The sequence below is a fragment of the Macrosteles quadrilineatus genome, unplaced genomic scaffold (assembly GCF_028750875.1).
Source record: "Macrosteles quadrilineatus isolate MER2022 unplaced genomic scaffold, UCM_ALF_1.0 Scaffold_5__1_contigs__length_97177068, whole genome shotgun sequence".
Classification (NCBI taxonomy): Eukaryota; Metazoa; Arthropoda; class Insecta; order Hemiptera; family Cicadellidae; genus Macrosteles; species Macrosteles quadrilineatus.
This window is the reverse complement of record NW_026542598.1, coordinates 72234421-72257479: the sequence shown is the minus strand read 5'-3', so window position 1 is coordinate 72257479 and position 23059 is coordinate 72234421. Positions and strand designations below refer to the sequence as shown.

Sequence of the window (23059 nt, the reverse complement as noted above, 5' to 3'; positions counted from 1 at the left end):
ATTTGTTTGATATTTTTGTTCGCAACACGTTGATACGTGTCTTTAATAAAGCAGTTAATTTTGTGTAAATAAAAATTGATCAAAAAGCTTAAAGTGTCAGAAGAAGTTTCCAGGTGTGATTCCAGCACCTAATTAATCAACTATTGTTGAGATGTATAAATACAGGAAACCGGATCTGAAATAAAAAAATACCTAGACTGATCATCTACATACCCTATTTTAGCTTATGAAAACGCCATGTTGAGACTTATTTACAAAAAAAGTACCGGGGGACCGAGCCTTGCTCGGTTGTGGTTAATTGGTAGTTTAATCGTTAAAACAATATCGTAAACAGACACATTTTACAATTTACGAAAAACATTTTTGTTGCAAACCATAAGTTTAAGTGACCCTCGCACTGAATGTTCCTCCCTTTAGTCATTGAAACCCGTTGTTCGACTTTTACGCTCATCGATGACAGCAGATGTATGATTAAAACAAAATCATATTAGTTTCAAATGCTTGTGACAATAATTTTAAATAACCTATTACTTCTGAAGAAATAGAGATTCGGTCACTTTTTTCGTTGTGATTTAGCATACGGTAAAAGTTTTACCCCAGTTAAAACCCCTAGGTGTAATTAATTTACTTGGAATATTGTTATATGATCAAATCTATTTCTCCTCCTGTAATTTTCCGTTCAAAACTCCATAATTCCAGTGCTAAGAATTTTAGTTACCAATTATAATGCATAGTTATGTTGGAGCATCGATTCAAAAACGGATTCCACATAAAATGATTCGCCAGCAGTTCGTTTGTGAAGTGTTTGGCGGAGGCTGTCTTCATGTTTATGGATAAGCGGCAGATTTATACATGCAAAGCGTATTTTTATCTTCAACCGCCTCGACATACGCTCGTTGATAATCCAGAGTTGTTGAGACACTAATCGTTCTCATGCGAGAAACAAACAACAACTTTCCTACTGTAAAATCAACGCAGGTTACTTTTTAAAATCATATTGTACAGATCATTTTGTGGTAAGATTTAAAAGCATAATATCATTTTGTTTTTATATTTTGTACAGTCAATTAAGACTTGTAGCTTTTAATTTTAATGTATATTGGCAGGGAGTAAACGAACTTCTACTTGAAACCTTTACTGAAGTAAGTTTTTTGTACTTTTTACTTTAACCTTTTTTTTAGGCCTACTTTTTTACTTTTTTCTCTCTTTTTACACCAATGAGCAGTTTATTTTTTTAATGTGTAAACATATCGTTTACACATAGAATACACGTTTATTTACCCGATGTTACTTTGACAAACATTGTCTACTTGTGTTATGAAATTATATTAAATTAATTTACTCTGATTTATATTATTCACAAGCTGAAGTAGGTAAAGTTAGCTGGCGCCAATGAAAAAACCAATGAATGTTAACCATTTTTTTAAATTGAAGTTCCCATGTTATTTTATATAGCTTTATATCACAGTTTAGGGTTTCATTTGCATTATTTATTTACATGATATTATAACCAAGTTATTATTTAATTATGATCCAACACATCCTGCTGGTTTGCTTATTTCATAAATTAGTTAATGGTACCTGAAACAGTTCTACATGAATAGGTACTCAACAGCATGATCAAAACCATAGAATAACTGTAGCACATATCGAAATTTAATCAAACATAAATCTACAAATCCACATTTGTACATTCAAAATGTAGTAAGCAGATTAGGAAACATGTTTTTTTACTTAGACGAACTACATGACTAGACAGTATTTCAACAGTTCTTGATGGTTCCAAACTGGACTTAGCTGTCCTTGATCGGTGGGCTTTGATAAAAGGGTCCTGGCTTAAGAAACTGATTGTCTTATATCTGTAATAAAGCCAGTGCATACATTCATACAACACTCAACGTTTACTTATATTCTCCTTAGTTATAAGGGAACCAACACAACATCAGGGTTACCTGGTGTGTGGACAACTTAATTTAATCTAATCTGATCCTACATATTATTGTGCTCGATAAAATAATCTTCCAAACTAGTTGTAATTGTAAACTATCTAATATCCACGTTCTTACTGCAATATATTGGAATATATCCATTTGTATTCATATAAAATATAATTTTTAAAACATTGTTCATCGCAAAAGTGAGCGCGAAGGAAATTCAAACGAAACGTTTAAGGAATACTGAAAATGAAACAGACATCGAAACCATTCATGTCTTGCAGAAGTTGGCGGCGGGCGCGGGGCTTTAAGCGCCGCTTTTAGTAATCCTTGCAAAATGAGTTTTTAAATTAGTTTACGCTGCGATCGTTTCCCAGGTGGGTTATGACACCTTCGGTGACTGAACTGGTAAACATGGCAGTTCCACAATAGTGATGAGATGTATATAGGTTTGATGCCGATTGAAAATGAAGATATAATGTTGTGGAAATTTGTGAAGTTTACATTAGGGTTTTAAAACAAAGGTGACATAGTTTTTTTATATTAAATAGAATTGTGGCTCTTGTGTGTGTTTGTTTGGGGCGGGTGAGAAAAAAAACTGATTAGCTTAAAATTCTAATTCACTGAGGTTGATCATGAATCCAGCTAATATTGACTTATACGGTCATTACAATCCCTTGTGGACATAAAAACATTAAAAACCATCGATGTGACGCTTTAATAAGTACATATTGATTGGTCTCTGTTTAGCCACATAAGGAACAAATAATAGCTGTATTTCCATAATTATTTACTTTATGATTTATTTATAAATTAGCCTATTTTATGTCGCCTCATAGCTAATTTAATTAAACAAAAAAAGGAGTTCTTAAAAAAAAAAAAATAGTACAGGTTTTGTTTTTATTGTAAAAAGTTTGTACAGGTTATTTTCAATCGATTTTAACACACTTGCTAAATTTTATTAAGATTTGCCTTATAAGAAAGAATGTGTAACATTTGATCCCTTGCAGTCACAAATTTTGGATTGAAATTGTACTAAAACATCAAATGAAAAGAAGACGGAAGTGTAATTGTTTAAGCTTAGCTTATGAGTCAGAGGAGTTGAAATTGTCCCAATTAGGTTGATTTAAGGGTGGATGAAGTACGTGGTGGACATACAAGGGTTGTACAAATCTCCCTTACACCTTTATAAAGGGTAGCGACACTTAGTGGCATCTTAACACTAACAATATAATTCAACTCTAGGCAGTGTTTCAGTTTATGATGTTTTGCCATATGGGGAAAAAGACCGGCTGTTTTTGTTACATGCGTTGCGCAGCTAAAATATTTCTTTCCCCAGATTAAATACCCCCGCCGCAGCAAACCTGCAGACTAAGCAAATTTCCATTTGACTGATTGGATTTACACTGAAATGTCTACTTAAAAATATAACATTTATTCTCGATTTAAGTAGAATTAGTTTAACAAGTACTTAAGTTTGCTGCATCAGGGAGGGTAAAACTGTTTTTTTTTTTTTGTAAAATGTTAGTAGTTAGTAAGAAATAAAAACATTTTCCAAATTTGATCAAAATATGTTCATAAACAAGCAAACTACAACAGTTTACTTATTCTCCATAAGAATAACATGGGAATTTTAAATTTACAATTTTTTTATTTTCTCCGTAACCATTATGCGCATAATAACGCTTCAATATACTAAATTATTTGTTTTTTTAAGCTCTACAAAATGGTTTGGAAAGAAATTGCTAAATTTTATGTTTTTGGGGTCAAAAATGGGAAAAACCTATTTTTACCCCATAAAATCCCCCGTAAACCCCCGTTCCCATGGTCCGATCATGCTGGATCGCGAACTCGTTCAAATAAACGTAGGTTTACACGTTTGTACCAAATTTCATCAAAATCGGATCATCTTTGCTCGAGTTATCGTGCTAACGGACACACATATATATATATATAAATATATAAATATATAACTATATAAATATATAAATATATATATATATATGAATTTGAACGGATGGTGTTTTTGGCCTTTAGGGACCTCAAAACGAAAAAAAAATTCGGTCCCGCGTCCGGGTCTTACCATGAGTACTACGGTAATAGCTTATTCCCTATATGGGAAATTCGCTAAAAAGAAGCTGGTAAAATTTTCTCAGTTGTAACTTTGTTAGCAGTTTTTTCGATTCCGCCAATGCAAGACCCCACTGCCAATGGAAATACAGTAGTTCCAAAACTAATTATACGAATCTAATCACCATTAAAAATTTGTGTCTTCATCATCTCGTTTTATTTTAAGTCTTACTACATAATATCATTGACTTTATATCTGCACTTGTAGATATAAAGTCAATGATAATATTAAACAAGTAAAACTCAATTTATGAATTTTAAATTTCCATAGGTTACAATTAAGTCATACAAAACAAATAGTCAACTACAAAATAGAGAAACAAAGCTTTGTAGAAACACGTAGTTCCAACAGACATCGCGTAAAACATTCAGTAGATTAAGAATGGTTGCCAAACAACGTTCAACATGTCCAGGAACCGGTGAAAATTTTATCTACTGGGTAACAAATTCTATTGGCAAACCGGCTAACCTGTACAATTCTGTTCTTAGACGAACAATTAAATTAAAGTTGTTGTGATTATAAATGTATTAGCCTACAATGCCAATGTGTAAAAATCCCTGTTTTCGGAAGGAGAAGGAAAGGGTCCTTAGTACCATACCACCGTACCATCTTTTGGGTTATATCTGTGGATATTCGTGTTATATGTTGAACCATCACAGAATTGAAAAGTGGGGAGGAAGTGCAACGTTTACAGTAGCTCACCATTTGTTATGGTTATTCAACAAAGTTATATTTTAGTGAAAACTGGCTTCGGCGGGTTCATGTAGTGCAAGTAGACTTCTCACCGTATTGTTGAACCTGAGCCTAATGTATTGTAAAGTCCGTACTTAGGGCCATGTCATACGAGCGCTATTGCCGTTGCGCAGATGCCGTCGAGATAGCGCAGGAAAAAGTACATGTCATACGTGACGGCAAATGAGTCGCGTTGATGCCGTCCCGCCAACGCCAGGTACCTGTCATACGTAGCGTCTTCAGGGCGCATTTGCCGTCGCGGCAAAGATGGACACCATCCAGTTAGGTTGTATCAGCTTTTTGCACATTTTAGATACATATGAAGAGTACCATTTTAATCAAAGGAACAGCATTATTTTTATTAATATAAAACAAGTAAAACTGATTTCCACATCTGATTCCAGTTTTCGTGCATGGCCTCCCAATCCTCGTTCCAGCACTGTGCCTTCAGTTGCCTGTTGCTGTAATCACTCGACTTTACATCGTACAGAGGTGGCAGTTTTTCAACTAAATAAATACATTTTTCCGTATTGAACATCGTATCAAATATCGTAATGATCACTCCAAAGGTGTTCCAGTAGTTGTTCTGTCAGTGCTCACGCGGCAAATGCGTCCCGCTGGCGCTAGCGCTCGTATGACAGGGTCCCGCTTTACGTGCGCCGCGTTGCTAACGCGACCGTCCGCGTTGGCAGCGCTCAGCGTCCGGCTAACGCGGAACTGACGACGGCATTAGCGTCCGTATGACATGCTCCATAAGAACCCCATTGCCGGGTTGGAGCGACTTTAACGCGACGGCATCTACGCGACGGCAATAGCGCTCGTATGACATGGCCCTTATGCGTATCGTGTTTACGGCGACGTTCAATGAGCTGATACCGATTTGACGCTTTCTTTTATTTTAGGGTAGATTTTACGAGTTGTGCGATTTAGTTATACTATGTCGTTCCGACAAGTACTTGTTCTAGAGGCGATATCTATTCGTATATTCACAACAATTCATTTTAGTCCCCTATTCATTGAGTCACAACAATTTATATATTCACTAGTATTTCACCCGTTCTCGTCAAGGGATTGGGGAAATAGTAAAATACGAGAACTAATCCTTTAAAGCTGTTAAAGAAACATATTTTAAATATCATATTGATTCGAAAACCTGACGTAGTTTCTATAATCACAGAGAATCAACATTATTGACTCAACCATGTACAAAATATTATCTTTCTCTAGGCTGAACAGAGCCTAGTAGTTACCACACCTGTAGTCCGATGTTGATGATATTTGGTATGTAGGTACTAATCCATGGTATATCCGGGCGGTTTTTTTCATATTTTGATTTTTAATCGAGATTTTCCCATAAAACCCATAAATTAACGGAAAAATCCAATTTCTTTGAAAATGGCCCGAACGATTTTGTTAAAAAAATAGTATGTTATACTAGTTGTCCTTTAGATTCTGAAAAAAAAAATGGTACAAATCCCATTTCCGTAAAAAATACGGTTCAAAAGTTATTGTAACTTATGTTATTTTCCCATAAAGAGTCCCATAAAATTACAAAAAATCGGATTCTGGAAAATAGCCCGGTTTTGATTAAAAATAATGTGTTATGGTCCTTATAATTCTAAACAAAAAAGAAACCCCCCGTTACTGTAACAATTACGGTTCAAAAGTTATTACAACTTTTGTTATTTTTTCCTAAAAAATTATCATAATTTACTCCCACCGCTTACCTTAGGTTGTTGACAAGCTTATGGGAGAAATTATGTGTTAGATTGCTGATACAGTTTGTTTAATTTGCTCCTACTTTTGTGCTTAGTTAACATAGTGTGGCCTTGTGATCCAGCACGTACACCTGCGTACACGTTATGACGTAAAGAGGAATCACTAATACTACAGAATGAAGTTAAACTTTGAAAAGTCGTGAAACGGTGCCTTTTCCTCGGAATCGGGGTTGTTAAGGTGTGTGTTTAAAACCTAAATCTTTTAGTTTTAAAATACTGTTGTATTTTGGTTAATCCATACCACAAACTCCGCTATTCCATTTTGAAAAATATTAAATTTAAATTGTGATAGAAATTTAAGGTGAACAAATTAGCGTCAAAATGTGCGTATGTGTTCATTTATTATTGGTGAATTAAAAAAAACGATTTTTCGCTAACACATTTTTGCTCATATAGAGAAATGTACAACATTGTAAATATGAATTCCCGTCTGTAAACTGGTGCAGTGAAGAAATACGACACGTATCAAAGGCAACTCGAAGAGATTGTTGTTAACTGTTGTCACATTTCTCACTACTTTTTACTTTAAAATATTGCTTCCTAAGCTTCCTTTTGTGCTTCTCGATTCAATCCACTACTTTGTTTGGATTTCTACCTTTCATTAGAGCTTCGTATTTTTCGTACTGTTTTTTTACCAGGATATTTTGTGTAAAGATAAATATTAAGTAAAAAATATTTGTTGAGATAAAAACATATTTTCATGCTTTGACTTACGTCGCCCTAGGATAGTCCTGTACTTTATGTTATGTTGAAACATAGATGCAATTCCTATCTCTAATACCATAACTTATTTGACAATATTTATGTTTCATCGCAGAATAAAATAAACACTTCTGTAGATAGTTACAAGAAATGTGCTTTTTGTTCTTAGTTGAAAAAATCAGTATCGTGTACATCATTTCAAAGTAATTCTGTAACTGCAGGGCTTTCATGTTTAGAAATTTAAACTAATTCTACAAACGAAAGTAGTATATGAAATGACTTGTGTCCTGGTAGACTTTGAAATTGCGCCAATTACCAATGGTTTTAAGCCGAATGCTGCATTACGAAAGTTCGGAGGCTAGGAGGACTTCTCAATTTTGGAGGTAAACGATCTATGAACCTGAATACTATAGAGTCTCGGGTTTGGACACACAAATAACTTTAATTTTAAGAGTTTCATATTTTCTACGAAAACTAAGCTTTTAAATTAATCCTTAATAAGAATACTTTAACAACGAAGACAGTTTTAAATGAAAGAACATTTCCATTCCATAGCTCTCCGCGATCCGTCAATCCGGGCAAATGAACGCCTGCAAAAGACAGCTCTGCAAACTCACGACCTAGGAGTGTTTGGATTGCGTTTTGGTTATTGCAGGCGTCTTCGTTATTCTCTATAACTGTTGGGAATTTAAAATTTTCTTGATTTTGTCGTGATAAGTTTGTTGTATTATTGTCAACTTGGTTTACCACATTTTACCACCTTGAACTTTCAAATTCTGTGATTTACCTCCCCCTATTACTTTCCAACTAAGATAATGAGAAATAATTTGTCAGTTGGTTAAAACTTGTTTTGTGTTTTCAGGTGAGTTCGATGTCTGGAGTTGTAATCTACAGCTCAGTAAGTTTATCTTTACAATAACATTATTACTTAAGTAATCCAGCACCAAGCGAGGTGGTACAGACACAACAAAGTTGTTTAGCAATCCATTAGTGGCACAGAGAAGATTGATTAATTGTTTGTGTTAGCAATGCAATATAGAATACATAATTGAATACTTTTGTATCCTTTCAGTGTAGCGAACTTCAACTTCAATCCTCCTTTTTCTATGAAGATTGCTAAACCAAACCTAACTTAATAAAGTAAAACCTTTTTTCCTCGTTGTAAACTAATCTATTGGTTGATTAGTTCAGTAATCCTAGATTTGATTAGTTTGATCTTTACTCAATATAATTTGACTACTCAAATGTTTATTTTATAAATATCGTCACTTAGTTAAATAAAAACTGAGTTGCATACCCAATTTGTTGTGACTGTTCGTTAAGAGATCATGATATATAGTTGATTAAAAATCTATAATAATTAATTATAGAAAAGTTAATGGGGTTTTGTATGGAATTTGTATATTAATTCAACTATATAATTTTAAACTATGACTATGGGAAGTATTTGATTATGCATCTCTTTCCTATTCCAAGGATGTGGTAGTTTTATTTATTGTTGTTGACCATCATTTATAATAATTTTGTTGAGACACACACTGTTGACTTCTGTTTCGATTGTTGGAAACGTAATTCTTTTATTTTTGACAGGTTTGCTGCCTGTTGTTAACGTTGTTTCTGCTTTTGTTGTTGGTTTGTACTGATACAACTGTTGTGGCGTCGTCTGCTATTTACGTTTTTGAAGTCGCTGCTGCTACTGTTTTTTACTTTTTTCCAGTTGTTATCTCCCTACTCTCTATCACGTCCCATCAAGCCCCAAGCTCAGGATGTCGTAGGAGGCAATGTATGACGAGGTTTACCGTTAGTCAGGTCGGGATCCGAGATGCGCTACAATTAAGTACAATTTGCCTGGACTCAGCATCTCAGGACCGGTCTACAGTAGTTGGACCGTTTCAGTTCACCGTCGTAGCCTACTTGGGGCCATCCTATCTCCAGCAAGGTTAACAAAGCACCAAGTGTTACTAATGTGCAAAAATTGACAAAAGACAGTGATACGGGGTTGTAGTAAACCGATTAAAATGTATATGGACAGCATTTGGTTTCTATTGAAGGCTTGGTATCTATTGAAGGCTTTAACATGCGTTTTAAGGGTTTCCTTGACCGGGTCGGGTCGTGGATACTATATTGAATATGCATTTTCAGAAACACCTTAGTGCTTTTACTTTTTTAACTATTATAATTTTTTACATTTTGGTATATACATTAATTGTAAAGTTTCTTGTCCACTAGCAGTATAAAATATGTAACATGTTTGTAAACTTAAAATATTTTTACATTTTGTTTACAGAAATTCTATAATGTTTGGAGTTTGGATCTATTATGTATCCGGAGGCCAATTAGTATTTTGTTAAATAGGGTACATTTACTTGTATAAAATACAAATAAATACTGTAAATTAGTTTTTAGAGTGGCTGTTGTTAGATTTGTGTATAAATTACGCTTTTTAAAGCGATAATAATCACTTTGTCTTGTAATGTCAAACCAAGAGCCTTAATATTAATGTAAATTAGTACTGTCGTTTTGATTGATAATATTTTTTTCTTGTAGTTGTCAGGATATTATTTATTCAATTCTACTAGCAATACATTTTAAATGGGCTTTTGCAGACTAATTGCCTTCTACATACATTGTTTGTTCCCGTACATTATTGATCAGGTGATTCTAGTTGTCCATTGTTGTCATCGAATAATTATACTGTACTTCCAGCCGAGGTTAACCTGTGATTATAATTGAATTATTAACTACTGTACTTAATTCCAATGGTAAAATTGAAACGTTTAAGATATGAGATATCCAATATAGAGATAGTTCCCTTTGACCAAGTAACATGTATCTTAAGTTTTGTCGGTAAACTTACAGACTATAGATCCCGAACCACAAGGTCATTAGAAATATTTATTACGCGTTGATTGGCGAGATTCGAACCCAAATCTTCAAGACACGTGTAACTCCCTCCCCCATCATTATACCAACTGCGCACCTCGTTAAAAAATGGCCAATTATAATTCCTATTTTCAGCTTGGATATTGTTTTCTCGCGTATTCTACAAACAATTAAATGCATAAGTGAATGCATGAAGGCCGATGTGTTCAAATAGGGCTGAATACAGCACAATTGTGGGCGTGTATTGGCGATCTGGTACAACAATGGGCCATTATGTTACCTCTGTGACCAACTCCGCATTGAACCGCGGTGCCGGCGACTCATTGAATCGTACTTGAACTTTGACTAGTTAAATTTGAAAAAGTACAGCTGAATTGTCTGGGCTGGAGAAGATAATGCTGTAGAAGGTTCAGTTTTGGACAAAATAGTAGAGTGCGTTGTGAAATGTGATGTACACAGTATAAGTTATCAACTTAAAATATTACACTACAAATATACAATGTTTGGTTTTTGCTAGTATTATCTGAGAGTAAGGCACAAATTGTAAAATCCATCATGACTTGTGCCCGATGGATCTTCCCAAATCTGCGTATGGGGACGTTATAACGTAGTGTGTAATTATTTTCTATTTGTTGTTGTTATATGCCACATTTTCATACTGATCTGACTAATTTATAAAAATATTTCTGTAACCTTTGCTCGTCCTTTGACGAGTGGGTACTGTAAAGTTACCTAGAATTAGGAAACTTTTAACGACATAATCAATTATCATGTCTAATTTGCTGTCTTACAACTTTTGAAAACACAACTATTATTCTACAGCCAACACGAAGTAAACTTTTGCAGCAAAATAAAAATAACCAAGTAAAACACGATTTACTTTAAAATATGTACTGTATTCATATTCATATGTATTCTGTATATTTTGTGTGCACGTATCTCGGTGGGATGAAAACGAAGTTCTGATGGTGTTTTGACGATCAGCAGTACATGTTGTTGATACGTGCTAGTTGCTGGTGTAAGTACAAACATTGTTCTCTGGTGAGATACAAACGTCACCAACATGGACTTGGCACACATCTAAACCAACGAACACAGAAAAATAAACTCGGCTTCAAAAAGACACATCACACATTAGGGATTAAAATTTTACAACGAGATTGGAAGTAAGAAGATTAGAAGTAATCGACAAATAATCATACCCAGGAGAAATATTTATTTATTTTGAGGTAGTCTTGGAATTTTTTACCCATTTCAGAATCGAATCGTTGAGTGGAAACACATTGGTTGTTGATAGGAATTAGTGTGAGAATTGAGAACGCAACGTGAGCCCTTCGTGCGGTTGTCCAACATGGCGGCCACTTCCGGCACAGCTGATTGGATAAATAAATCGTATTCATCTGGCTCTCTCGCCGCTCCTCATGGCAAGCCTTCCTTTGTGATAGCGGACAGAGTGGTGCTAATTTGAGCTAACAAACAATAGGTAAATCGATTAAATTCGTTATGATATGAAACAATTGCACCACAAGAAAGTGCTATATTTTAATCATATACGGATAGGAGACCTTTAAAGAATAAGCTTTCATCATCCAATCCTCAAATTTAAAAAAAATTGTCTAGTATTGGCCGGTTAATTGTTTAACCAAAGGCTGTATCATATTCTCTCTTGTTTTGTTTTCATTGGCCTAATTCATAATATAACTGCAAATAAAACTGTTTTATTGCTTTAATGTTAATACCTAATAACGTTATCTCTAATTTAATTTATTACTTTCTCATACTGTACATGCGCCAGCTCGTTGGCCCAGACTGTGTAGTGTGTAGAGACCATAAAAAGCGTTCCCACTCCTGACTTTATGGATGTACTTGTATGAAAACGAACTTGTGAATTTGATCATATAATTTCATAATTTATCTTAGAATTTTGATTACCTCCATTTATGTTTTAGGTATTTAAATCATTTTATTCGTCGCTAAATTGTATGTACAATCGTACTTAAATCTTATCTCACCTACGTCTTTTTTTATGGCTTGCTATTCTTTGTCACTGGGCTCCCATTGTTGGGGATTTTTACTCTATAAAACAAATTTGATTCTTTTGTCACAAATTCCGAATGTTCTTATTTCTTTATGTCTCCTTGGAAGTCTTATTTTGTCATTGAATCGTCCTGGATTTTATTATATAAAAAAACGGTAAATGAACTATTCCTATACAGTACACAGTAGACACTTCGGCAAGTATTTACGATGCAATGGTAAACTCAGTGTTGGTGATAACGGCTTCGGCTTGTTTCAAGTTTCAACGTGAATCTGTTCTGTATCTGTAGTCTCGACATTTCCCCCTCCACCATTCCCCCTCACCCCACAACAGCTGACTGAGAAGCAGACATTCCAGTGTTGGTTGTTGTTGCTGGGTTCGCCGTCGCCGCCCGCCCCAGCGCCAGTGTGTGATAGCCGTTCATTGTGTGCGTTTGTCGGTCGTGCTTTGTGTGTGTGTGTGGCTTCAAGTACGGAACATACTGTGAATTATATGTGTTGTAACTGATATTGTTGTAAGGTTGGTTGGAGTAGTTGGAAATTAAGTTTTCAACTTTCGTAATAGATAGCCTATATACATTGTTGTTTTGGTTTCATAAGAAATAGGCCTATTCTGAAGTTGCATTTATTTGCTCTTTGATAAAGTTAATTTTTCTAATGTGTTAGTATTTCCGACACATCATAGTTTTCTGGGATGAAGCAACATTTTGAGTTCAAATCTGTTAAGTGTTTTAGAAGTTGAAAGCGAGTCTTTTAGGTCTATTCTATCAGTTTCGAAGCTAGGTGTCATGAATTCTTTACTGCACTTTTTTCTGTAAAGATAATGTGTACAGTATATTATCCTACTGATTCAACCTAACGTAAAATGTATTTCGACAGATACTGTGTAACCAAGATGTCTCAGTATATTGTATAGTAATAATAATCGAATTACCAAACAACCTGAGACGTTTGACCAGGCCTCTTTGAATTCACGTCCTATATGAATATAGGATATATATAGGATAGAAAGCTAAATTTATTTAACTATTTCCACGATGATGCGTCCACGGAGATTCCTTCTTCTGTAATAGTATTGCGTATTAAATCTTGACCAAGTTTCTTATTTAATGTTCCGCACATTTTTGTCCATAAGAAGATTAACAAAAGAAACTAGGTATTGTACATTAGTGATGCCGGTATTAAAATCTTTAAAAATTAAATCGTCGTCTATAAACTATAGCCTACGTAAAATTAAAAAAAAGGCATACGTGGCTCGTAAAAATTAAAAAGTAGACAATGTTGATTTATTTGCCTGGATATTGCTTTTATTTATCATGTGTATTCATTATCTTTAGCCTTTTTCTATGCTGTTATACAACAACTCAAAACTGTCGTGTATCAGTGTGGCTGAATCGTGCAAAAACTTCTGAACCGATAGTCTTAAAATAAAAAAAATATACCTAACCTAGATGAGATATTATAGGCTACCAGAGAGCACAGAATCTGTGCTCTCTGTAGACTACCTATGAGTCTATTCACTCTTCAATATTGACCGAGAACCTATCGCACGGAGTTCTGACCTACGGGTTTAATTAACTTGTTTCATCTTCTGTAGAAGTAAAAAGGATATATATTAATGAAGCAGTAAACCACTCAAGGTTTCCAGTTTCTACCTATTTTTACTTAATCCGTGCCAACTGTGGACAAACAGTTTAGTCATCGGCGAATGTTAAAAACATCTGAGAGGACGAAACAATCTCGACACTAGCAATATAGGCTACGGATCCGGCTAGGGCTGAAGTTGATCAACAAACAACCAACAGTGATCTAGCGTTCGTTCCATTGCTGATTGCTGCAATCAAGGGGGTTCGATAAAATACGATTTGCTTTTATTTTGACTGTTTACAACTATTTTCTGACCTCTGATAAATTGTGATTTTTCTGTAGAAGCATTGAAACACAAAATGATGAGAGGGTCATAAATAAATTACTTACTTTGTATTACATACTTTGTAGTACAGTAGGAACTATACTAGGGTTATTTTTAATCGTTTCTAGCCATATTTATCTAACCTGTGTGTAAAGTCCGATGCATTAGTTGATAACAGCCATTACCCCATTTCCGGTGATAACTCTATCACAATTGGTAAACAGTGAGTTTTATCAGATCATTATTCACCATTAGACGGTCATTACCCCAAATAACCCGATTGTGATTTGGCTATAGGCGTAGATACGCAATTTCCGAGTTTGAATTTTATCTTCAAGGTAACAGTTATCAAGTAAAGTAACCTCAACAGTCAACGGTCACTAACCTTTTCTCACCGATAACTTCCTGTCATTACCACAGTTGGATATCGTGGCTTCATAGAACCTGAAACGTTATTGTTTCGCATGTGCAATTTATTGCTGACGTCTTGGCTGCGTTGTAAAATGCTGGGTGTCACATAAAGTGCACGTAAATAATAATATACACCAGCCGTCTATTTTATCTACAGTTGTATTTGTTAGTGATGCAACGTCAAGGATTGAAAATAAGAATTAACTTAAATCAGTTTGTAAACTCATCAGTTAGGTTACATCTGCCTGCTGGATATTTTGGCTTTACTTGCCGATCAATTAAAATGCAATGTACAATATCTCACATAGTGGGGCCACTATCTCACATAGTGGGGCCACATCTAAATATTCTGCTGGACTAAGGTAAATTGCATAATTCGACCCCTGTTTCGATCGAACCAACCTTGCGATTGGAAGGTGACCATGACCATTCGGCCACCCAGACAGTATACCACCGAGGGTCGTTTTCTGTCGCTTTCGTTTTTTTTTTCAAATGTTTTCCAGTGATACCGATACACGTATAGATTCCATATCGATATATCTGTGTAAAACCTATTGTTTCCACCATCGACATATAACTACTCCACACTATTTCCATCTCACACCAGTGTTGTAGTTGTCGTGTTGGCCTATTTGCTCGTGACCCGCCGACCTCAACAGTTGGTGTGTGTTTATGTGTGTAGGTCGTTGTACGTGTGTGTGAGTTCCCTCGCATTCCTCGAGCCTCGTCCGCTCCGCTCTCTGTATGTATATCATCCCGTTCGTCCGGGGCCGCCACCCGACACCCACATCCGGTCACTACCGACGAGATTTCCTGCACCAGCGCTAAAATCTAAAATTCCCCGACACTCGGTTTTTTTTTAGAAATACCCGCACACTGATAATGAATATACATAACTTAGTGGGTATGTTTAAGTGTAAAATCTCAACATTTACGGAGTAAAGTGTCAGGTTAATCAAATTTTCGTTTAAGATTCCCTCTTTTTCAAAATTTTACGCCCAATTCGACGGTATGTTTGTGATAACCCCAGTTGATTCCGCGATTGGTTGAAAACACTGCTTTCTTGCAATTTGAATTTAAATTTAAATGAATTATGAAAACTCACAGGCCTAAATCGTAATGTGTCCCTAATTTTCGTAGAACCCCTGTTTGTTTTTCTCTGTGTTGGTTGTCTGTACGTCGGATTCAACGAGATATTCCACATTTATGAGAAAATTCCAGTTCATTTTACAATTTAGTGTACAAGTTTTGTTTTTGAATTACTGCAAGGATAGGCCTACGTAGCTAGTGTATTTTGTTTTGATTATGTTTGTCATTTGCGAAATTACTCCAGACACACAGACGTAAGATGCCCCAGTTCTCTGGTTTAGTCCCATGTGGTATATAAGCAAGTTGCCATGTTAATTAGCGAGTGACACCGACCCGGTGTGGTTGAGAACAGGACTGTTATAATTAAGCTCTTCGTCCCCGCAACAGACGTCTTTTCTCCCTCTTAACTAAACTCTTTCATTAGCACTGCGTCTGGTCTCGCCAATGAACAACCAAATGCCTTGTACTTAGGGTTATCAAGCGGGATGTAGTTTTACAAAAACGGAAGTGTATTGCTAAAACATAAAACCATACGAAGGAAAATGGATAGGATACTGAAACTGGGAAGACTACTAATTTTGATGTGAACAATATCTAGAATTGTTGGTTCTGATTGTACTCGTGACACTCAATACATTACAAAAGTCATCAGAGTTCATTGACAGTCAATAGAGGTGATTCGGTCCATCGAGTAACAACCGTCTCCCATAGAGCATGGAGAAAAATATCATCTCTTTGTTATGCTCTGTGACTGTAACTACATAATTGACATTCGGTCTGGACGAACAAAACTGTTAATTAAACAGGTTTACAGCCGGTTAATAGAGTTAAGACTGTTTTAAAATACAGAATGAAGACGGCTGTCGTTGTAAAATTTGCAGTGTAGTGTAGTTAAATGATCGACAAATGTTATTATTTTTGTTCGGTTTTGCGTAAAATTGTTTCTAAATTCTGATTTCGCCGTTTTGAAAGCATTTATTAACATTTAATGTATTATTATGACCAATACCAACGCCATGTCCAAACGATTACGATTTATGATAGCTTTGTCATTCCTAAAGATTTGAGTCAGCTCAAATATCAGAAATTACTCAATTTCATTAAAATAGCAGTGATGTATAGACAATCCACTTTATGATTTCCTGTCGACAAACATGAGTTCTTGCTAATTAAATAATACCGCCGGTTGCAGCAAATCTGGTCGCTGTGCGAATTTTCAGTTGCTTCAGTAAATTTATAAGTACATTGATTGGTTTAGTCTCCATGAGGTTGTGATACAGAGATAACGTATTTATTTAAGCTATTTTTTGGTAACCAATAAGAGTTTGTAACCAACAAGAGTTTAGTAATACAGTAAAATAATAGCTTGTGTTCTCAAAATAAATTAAATGTCACAAATAACTTTTAAATATTCTGTTTATAGAAGCCCGGAACAGTTTTTTTTTTCATTTATTTGAACGGAACATGTTGTCTTTTTTTCCGCAAAAGGGAAATTCCCTATGTTGTGTTGGCGACCATGCGGCAACACGTATGTACATGTTCAAACGTGACTACAAGCACAGAAAACGTACTAAGTTATCAATACAGATGCGTTCTTGTCGGCATCTTCGTAGTGCGGCCTTGCTCGTCTTGACAAGTCTCAACCATCGTCTCAACACGTCTGTGCCCTCTCTAGGCTTTCCAGCGCCTCTGTGGTCCATTATCACTATTATCAGCTCCCTATCACATTGACTCCCGCCAAATTGTCGCAACTGTATAGTTTTCAAAAACTTCTGTAACTGAGATTTCCAACGTTTACGATGCCAGCTCGTGGTTTGGAAAGATAAGGTCTTTGTGGTCATAGTATATTTTTCAAATACAATAGTTTTTGTTGTTGTTACAAGTGATTACAAGGAGTACTTGACAATGAATAACGCCTTTGTCATCTACTCTCAAAAATGTCTAGTCTTATCAACTAACCCACTTATATATATATATTTTGGCTACTATTATAAGGAATTTTGGAAAATTTTATTGAAACGTGGTTACACAAATCCTTTTGCTGTCGAGGGAATTGTAAAGTGTTGCCGAGGTATAAGCACAGAAAACATACATACTAGGTTATAGTAGTATGTTTTCTGTGGTATAGGCCACATGGAGACAGATAGATCGCACGACCGTAGCTAGAGTTGCACAACACCTGTTATCCGTGACCTTGATGACGTCACAGCTAATCATAGCCTTACAGGGACTAGAGATAAGAACACAGCTACGTACGTCGTACACAGACCTCAGCTTCTGTGAGGTCTGCATTTGTAAACGTACAAGTCAAATCGTAAGATAACAACTCAGTAAGTTTATGTAGCGAACAAGTGATGTTATTGTGTAAATTAGCAGGACAACGTATTTTAAACGTTGCCTACTGAACATAAATGACAATGAACTGAGGAAGATGGCTTTTTTAATTTATGTTATGTCTACTGGAGAAAAAAGAGGCACATACGACGCGACGTAGTTATATTGCTAGACTTTCACATACGGTACAATTTCGGCTACCGCAATGATTACCCGTGATTGCAACAAGCTCCATGTGCAATCTTTTAATTGGTACTCTAATTACGTCATACATGATGACTGAAGGTTGGTATACGAGGTTTGTAGGCAATGACCTGGTAATCTGAACTACTACCTCTTGAATAACTGTATCATAATGTCTCTCCTTTAAAATTCAAAACTCAGGTACAAATATTTTCAACGCCGGCGAATTCTTAGTGCATTCAGGGTTGTTTTTTGTTTTCCTGACTACCCATTTTCCCCCCCTAGGATACTAGGCACGAGCCTGGAATTGTTTTTTCACATTACTTCAGGCTAGATCTAGGGGTAACGGCATTTTCACTTGGATAAAATCCATTGGTTATTTGGCGGTATTTGAACCCGGGACCCCAGGAACCGAAGTCCTGCGCTCTAACCACTAGACCAGCTCGCCCCTGACTACCCATTGCCAGGAATATTAATTGTAAGTTTATATAAAGCGTTACTATTCCTAATCAGCACAAGCTACGAATTACAACTTATCTCGGCAGTTAGCCAGTAACGCCGGTTTCCCACGATATCACGTAGTTTACGATACTACAGCGCCAACATCTCGGTCTGAATCGTCCAATTTCGCAGCTCCTAGTCCTTACGTATAATTGGTCCGGCGCATTCCTCCTTGGGAACAGCATCCTGTGAAAGTGCCGGTTCATCCTACTTGACGGGCGGGGATTTCGCTCCAAATTGCCCGAGAGCGTTGTATTTGTCTCATGGGGTCCGGAGGGAAAACTTTTGGAAAGTGACAACTTCATGATATTTATGCTATCCAGAACGTTGGCACCAGTTCGAGGATTTAGGTCAATCCTTTAAAAATAAGAGATTAAACAATTTCAAAAATATGCCTCAGGGTACTTAGACTTGAAACAGGTTTAAATAATAGTTAAGACAAGTATAAAATAAACCCTCTTACATACAGCAATTTTGTACTATGATTTGTTTATAGGTTGAATTTTCCGGTTGTAAAAGTTGTGTAAAAAAAGTTATAAGTACAATACCACAAACACTAAGTAATGTGAGAGTGGAAGTGGAAGTGATAACGCTAGATGTAGGTCGGGGTGGGAGAGTTCTCGTAGTGATATGAACTCTCGCTTCTGTTAACATGATAGTTGTAAATGCAACATTACTAGTTTGTGCAAGTACAAGTACTGTATACACCTACCGAGGTCATAGTTTGAGCTAAGATTCGTAAATAACTTTTAACTCTCTGCACCGGTTTGACTACGAGTAACGTTTACTTTTCTACGTTTATGTGCTGTTTTACTTCAACTCTCGCTTCTCGCTTGCATTTTTCAAAAAGATTTTTTTGCCTATGTTTGCTGTGGTCGATATAACAAATATGACCCATGTCCGATAATTTAAGAAGGATTGTTTTACAATTGACTCCTCCTTGAATCCGAAGTTCTAATAGCATTGACATGGAATTGGCTGCAATTCAATCACCTCCAAAATTCAAAATTATCGAAAAAGCTATTAATATCACTTGTATTGTAGGTATGCATCATAGAAAACATCATCATAGAGTTATATTCTATTGTTTTGTTTGCTTAGAGAAAGTTGACCTTTCAACTGTCTCGAATCCGCTCGAACCCTACTAACCTTACACCAATGTCATTTACAGTTGAAAATACAAAACAAATAACAAAAGCATCACCATAGTCACTACAGTATTACGTGTATGACCCATGTGTCAGTGAAGTGTCGTGTCTAGTGTGAAGTGTGTGTGATGCTCGTGTGAAGTGGCACAGCTAGTGATGATGTGCGCCGGCGGACTGAGGTTCCGCAAGAAGAAGCGGTGCGCTGTCGACGGCGGAGGCAACTGCTACGGTGCGCCGCCCCCACATAAAGGTATGGTACCATTGTCGGTATTGAGCTTTGGGCGTGGTGAGATGTTAAGGATATATTGAAACTACAAAAAAGTTTTAAGTCTTTAGGTTTAAGCTGTATCACCTTAAGAGCTTGGAATCTGCATACTAGCACTCCACAGCCAATACTAGCCTTCAATAAGTCAATATAAGTATGTCATCCTTCACCACATGTCAGGAATGATCATTTCCCACATCCACGGCAAGATGGTCGTGAAAATTCCCTAGTGTAGGAAGTGGAAAGAAAAGAGCAGATTCCCTTTCCTCCGTTAAAATGTCAACTCTCCCTGTGGAGTGAGCTTTCGTCAACTGGTTACAAACCACTTTCAAGTTGTGCTGGTTCAGTGACAACTATTTTTACTCTTTATGTGAATAATTTTAATGAGACTAGGATGATATTAGAAGCACCTTGCTGCTTACCATCGAATAAAAAAGTAAATAATTTTGCAAATAGTTTTTAAGATTATCTCTGAAACCAGTCATCGACATGAGTATAAGGGCGTGGAGTGTTTTTCAGGAGTGGAACCAAGATATTATTTTTTAATTAATTTTTTTATAGTTAATGGAAGCCAAAACAGTTTCTTAAGGTATCAATTGTCCTTCCATCTTAAGTACCTGTAATATTTGCTATAACCTTCCTAATAGATATCAATGAATACAGGTTTGTATTCATTGTAGATATGTACCATGTTATGGAGATACCGACTATGCATTGTCATCATCCATCGTTGAAAAACAACTGGTTCGTTCTTTTATTTTTTGTCGTTCATTCTCTCTTCTGTCATGATTTGTAATTGTCATTGTTTTTAGACGTTGATATAACTCCGTTGATGTAACTCCGGCTACAGAAACGTGTGAATTCATGGTTTGAACCGAGTTTTCAAATAACACCCAGCATTGTGTTTTATCGATGACGTGTCGTGTGCCGTGCACTTTCAAGTCCATGTGGGGGAACGGTCCAATCCCTGGCCAGGTGAGCGGCCGTGGCTGGGCGGCAGTGGGCGGCTGTAGGAATGTGTGACGTCATGATCACAATGGCACAGTTGTCCTGTCACATCTGTCTTGGGCTGCACATTGGACTGTGTGTCAACAGCTGTGTATTTATGTGTTTGGCTGACTGTCATCTGTATTTATGATATGGTGGATGGAACTTCTATGTAGAGTTTGATGATCAAAGTCTAGTTTAGGGACCTGCCTAATAGTAATGAATTAGCCTAATAAGCATTAGCCATATAGTTAGAATAGAATTGAAATTAGTTTACTTGTACCCCGGAATAAAAGCAAAACCGGAAACATAATTGAATGTTGTGGAATTTGTTTGACAGACATTTTTTATCATGGAACTTCGTACTGTGATCAACTGTGTAATGTAAATTAGCAACAGACATCTCAGCGCCACTAAATGATGTCACACGACAAAAGTGAAGGTAACACGAACGTTCCATAAATAACAATGTAGTGGCCAAGTCGGTGGGCAACTCTTGTAAGACAAAGGGACAGAACGAAAGCGTAGGTGACGGTAGTAAGTATGAAATATGAATGGAGTGGTGTGCGACAGAGACAGACGGGGAGAGAGAGAGAGAGAGAATGTATTGATTGGTGGCGGTCGCGTCAGTGAACTCACTCAATAACAGCTGTTAACTGTAAACGCCAATGTAAACCATCGTCACCTCTAAACTAAAAATTGATAGTTTTAGTTTGTGTTGTATTAGTTCATACGCTTGTCCGATGCTCTTTTTTCGCTATACCTATTATAGGGTTTGTTAAGGTCTTATCAAAAACCATTATCTCAAATCAGATTGTTCTTTTAGTTCGTAATGTGTATGTAACTAAGTATACGTCTATACTTTTTCTCACATTGTCTATTTACACGACAATGGTATCAGATGTAAAAAAACTTATTTTCATACGTTACTTCAGATAAAATGGCTGAGTTTTCAATACATACCTTGCGGGTTTGAAGTGGTTCTTTTTATCCCAAGGATAACAAACATTAACTGGAGTAGTATTAGACGACTTGCAAACTTGGATTGTAGATACTATCTAGGTAAAATCTTCCATTTCGTAGCTAAGTTCAGCGATAGTCACACTTTTCGTTTTCCGAATTGTCTCCAAAAACGATGCATGTTGACAATATAGTTTTTCACACAAGTCTAAAGTGTTTATTATTTTTTCCCCACGGCTCATTTTCCATCAGTTAACTAGGCCTAATCAAAACTTGGAGCTCGTTAAAAAAATCACTTTCGGCCCTTGTGATGAAATAGACTGTTTGCAAGTCAAACTCGGAACTCACCATTGGCCAGCTCGCTTAATTTATTCAAGATTCACCGCCAAACCACAATTAATTAAGGTTTCTACAATAGGTAGTGCCGTAGTATGTGTATTGTTGTGGGTGCCTGACAACCATCACCGGAAAGTAACGTACTACTGTATTATCAATGAATTATTGCAAATAACCGTTTAGGTAGACCCAACGATATAAACAACATCTTTAGTTCTTTACATGGTTGGGCGGACCATGGACGTTTGCTCTCAGTACGGTAGGAAGTAGCAGTTGCAGTGTTATGTGTAGTGGTAGTGTTCACGGTAGTTGCCGCGGAGGTATGCGTGGTCGTGGTCAGTGGTCAAGGTCGATGGCGGGAGACACAATGGCTACCGGGAAGTGCTCTGCCGCGCTCCGGGGGTACCACTCAACGGCTTCTGCAGTGGAATTTCCTCGGAAGAAATTAGGCTGAATTAGTTCACTGTCATGGACATTTGTACCCCAGTCGATACTTTGCCTCAGCAACACAGTCTTCATCCGTCTCTGTCTTCAGCATATTCTTCTTGAATTCCCAAAAGTCTGGACCTTATCCCACCATTTAGTTCTTGGTCTTCCCCTGGATCTTCTTCCTTCTACCGCTTCTTTAGGGGGGTTTTCAGGTTTGCTTCTTCTTCTCTTCTCAGTACCAAAGTCTCCAGTTTCTTACCCCTCCCACAATTCCTGCTCCTTATAAAACTTTCCTAATCCCTGGGTA

At 36.4% G+C, this 23059-nt stretch overlaps 1 protein-coding gene across 4 annotated transcripts in view; it reads left to right on the top strand.

Annotated features, from left to right (window-relative positions):
• The window catches only part of LOC128993820 (tyrosine-protein kinase Abl), a 79338-nt gene that overhangs the window by 18872 nt on the left and 37407 nt on the right, over positions 1 to 23059 (top strand). Inside the window, exons 1-2 of one of the 4 annotated variants that reach the window (XM_054417864.1) lie at positions 12601 to 12717; positions 19799 to 20025. The exons of the other annotated variants lie outside the window; for them this stretch is intronic. Of the exons in view, the coding sequence (XP_054273839.1) occupies positions 19932 to 20025 (94 nt within the window). The 5' untranslated portion in view covers positions 12601 to 12717; positions 19799 to 19931. Of the gene's footprint in view, positions 1 to 12600; positions 12718 to 19798; positions 20026 to 23059 lie in introns of those variants that run through there. 4 annotated transcript variants of the gene reach the window in all.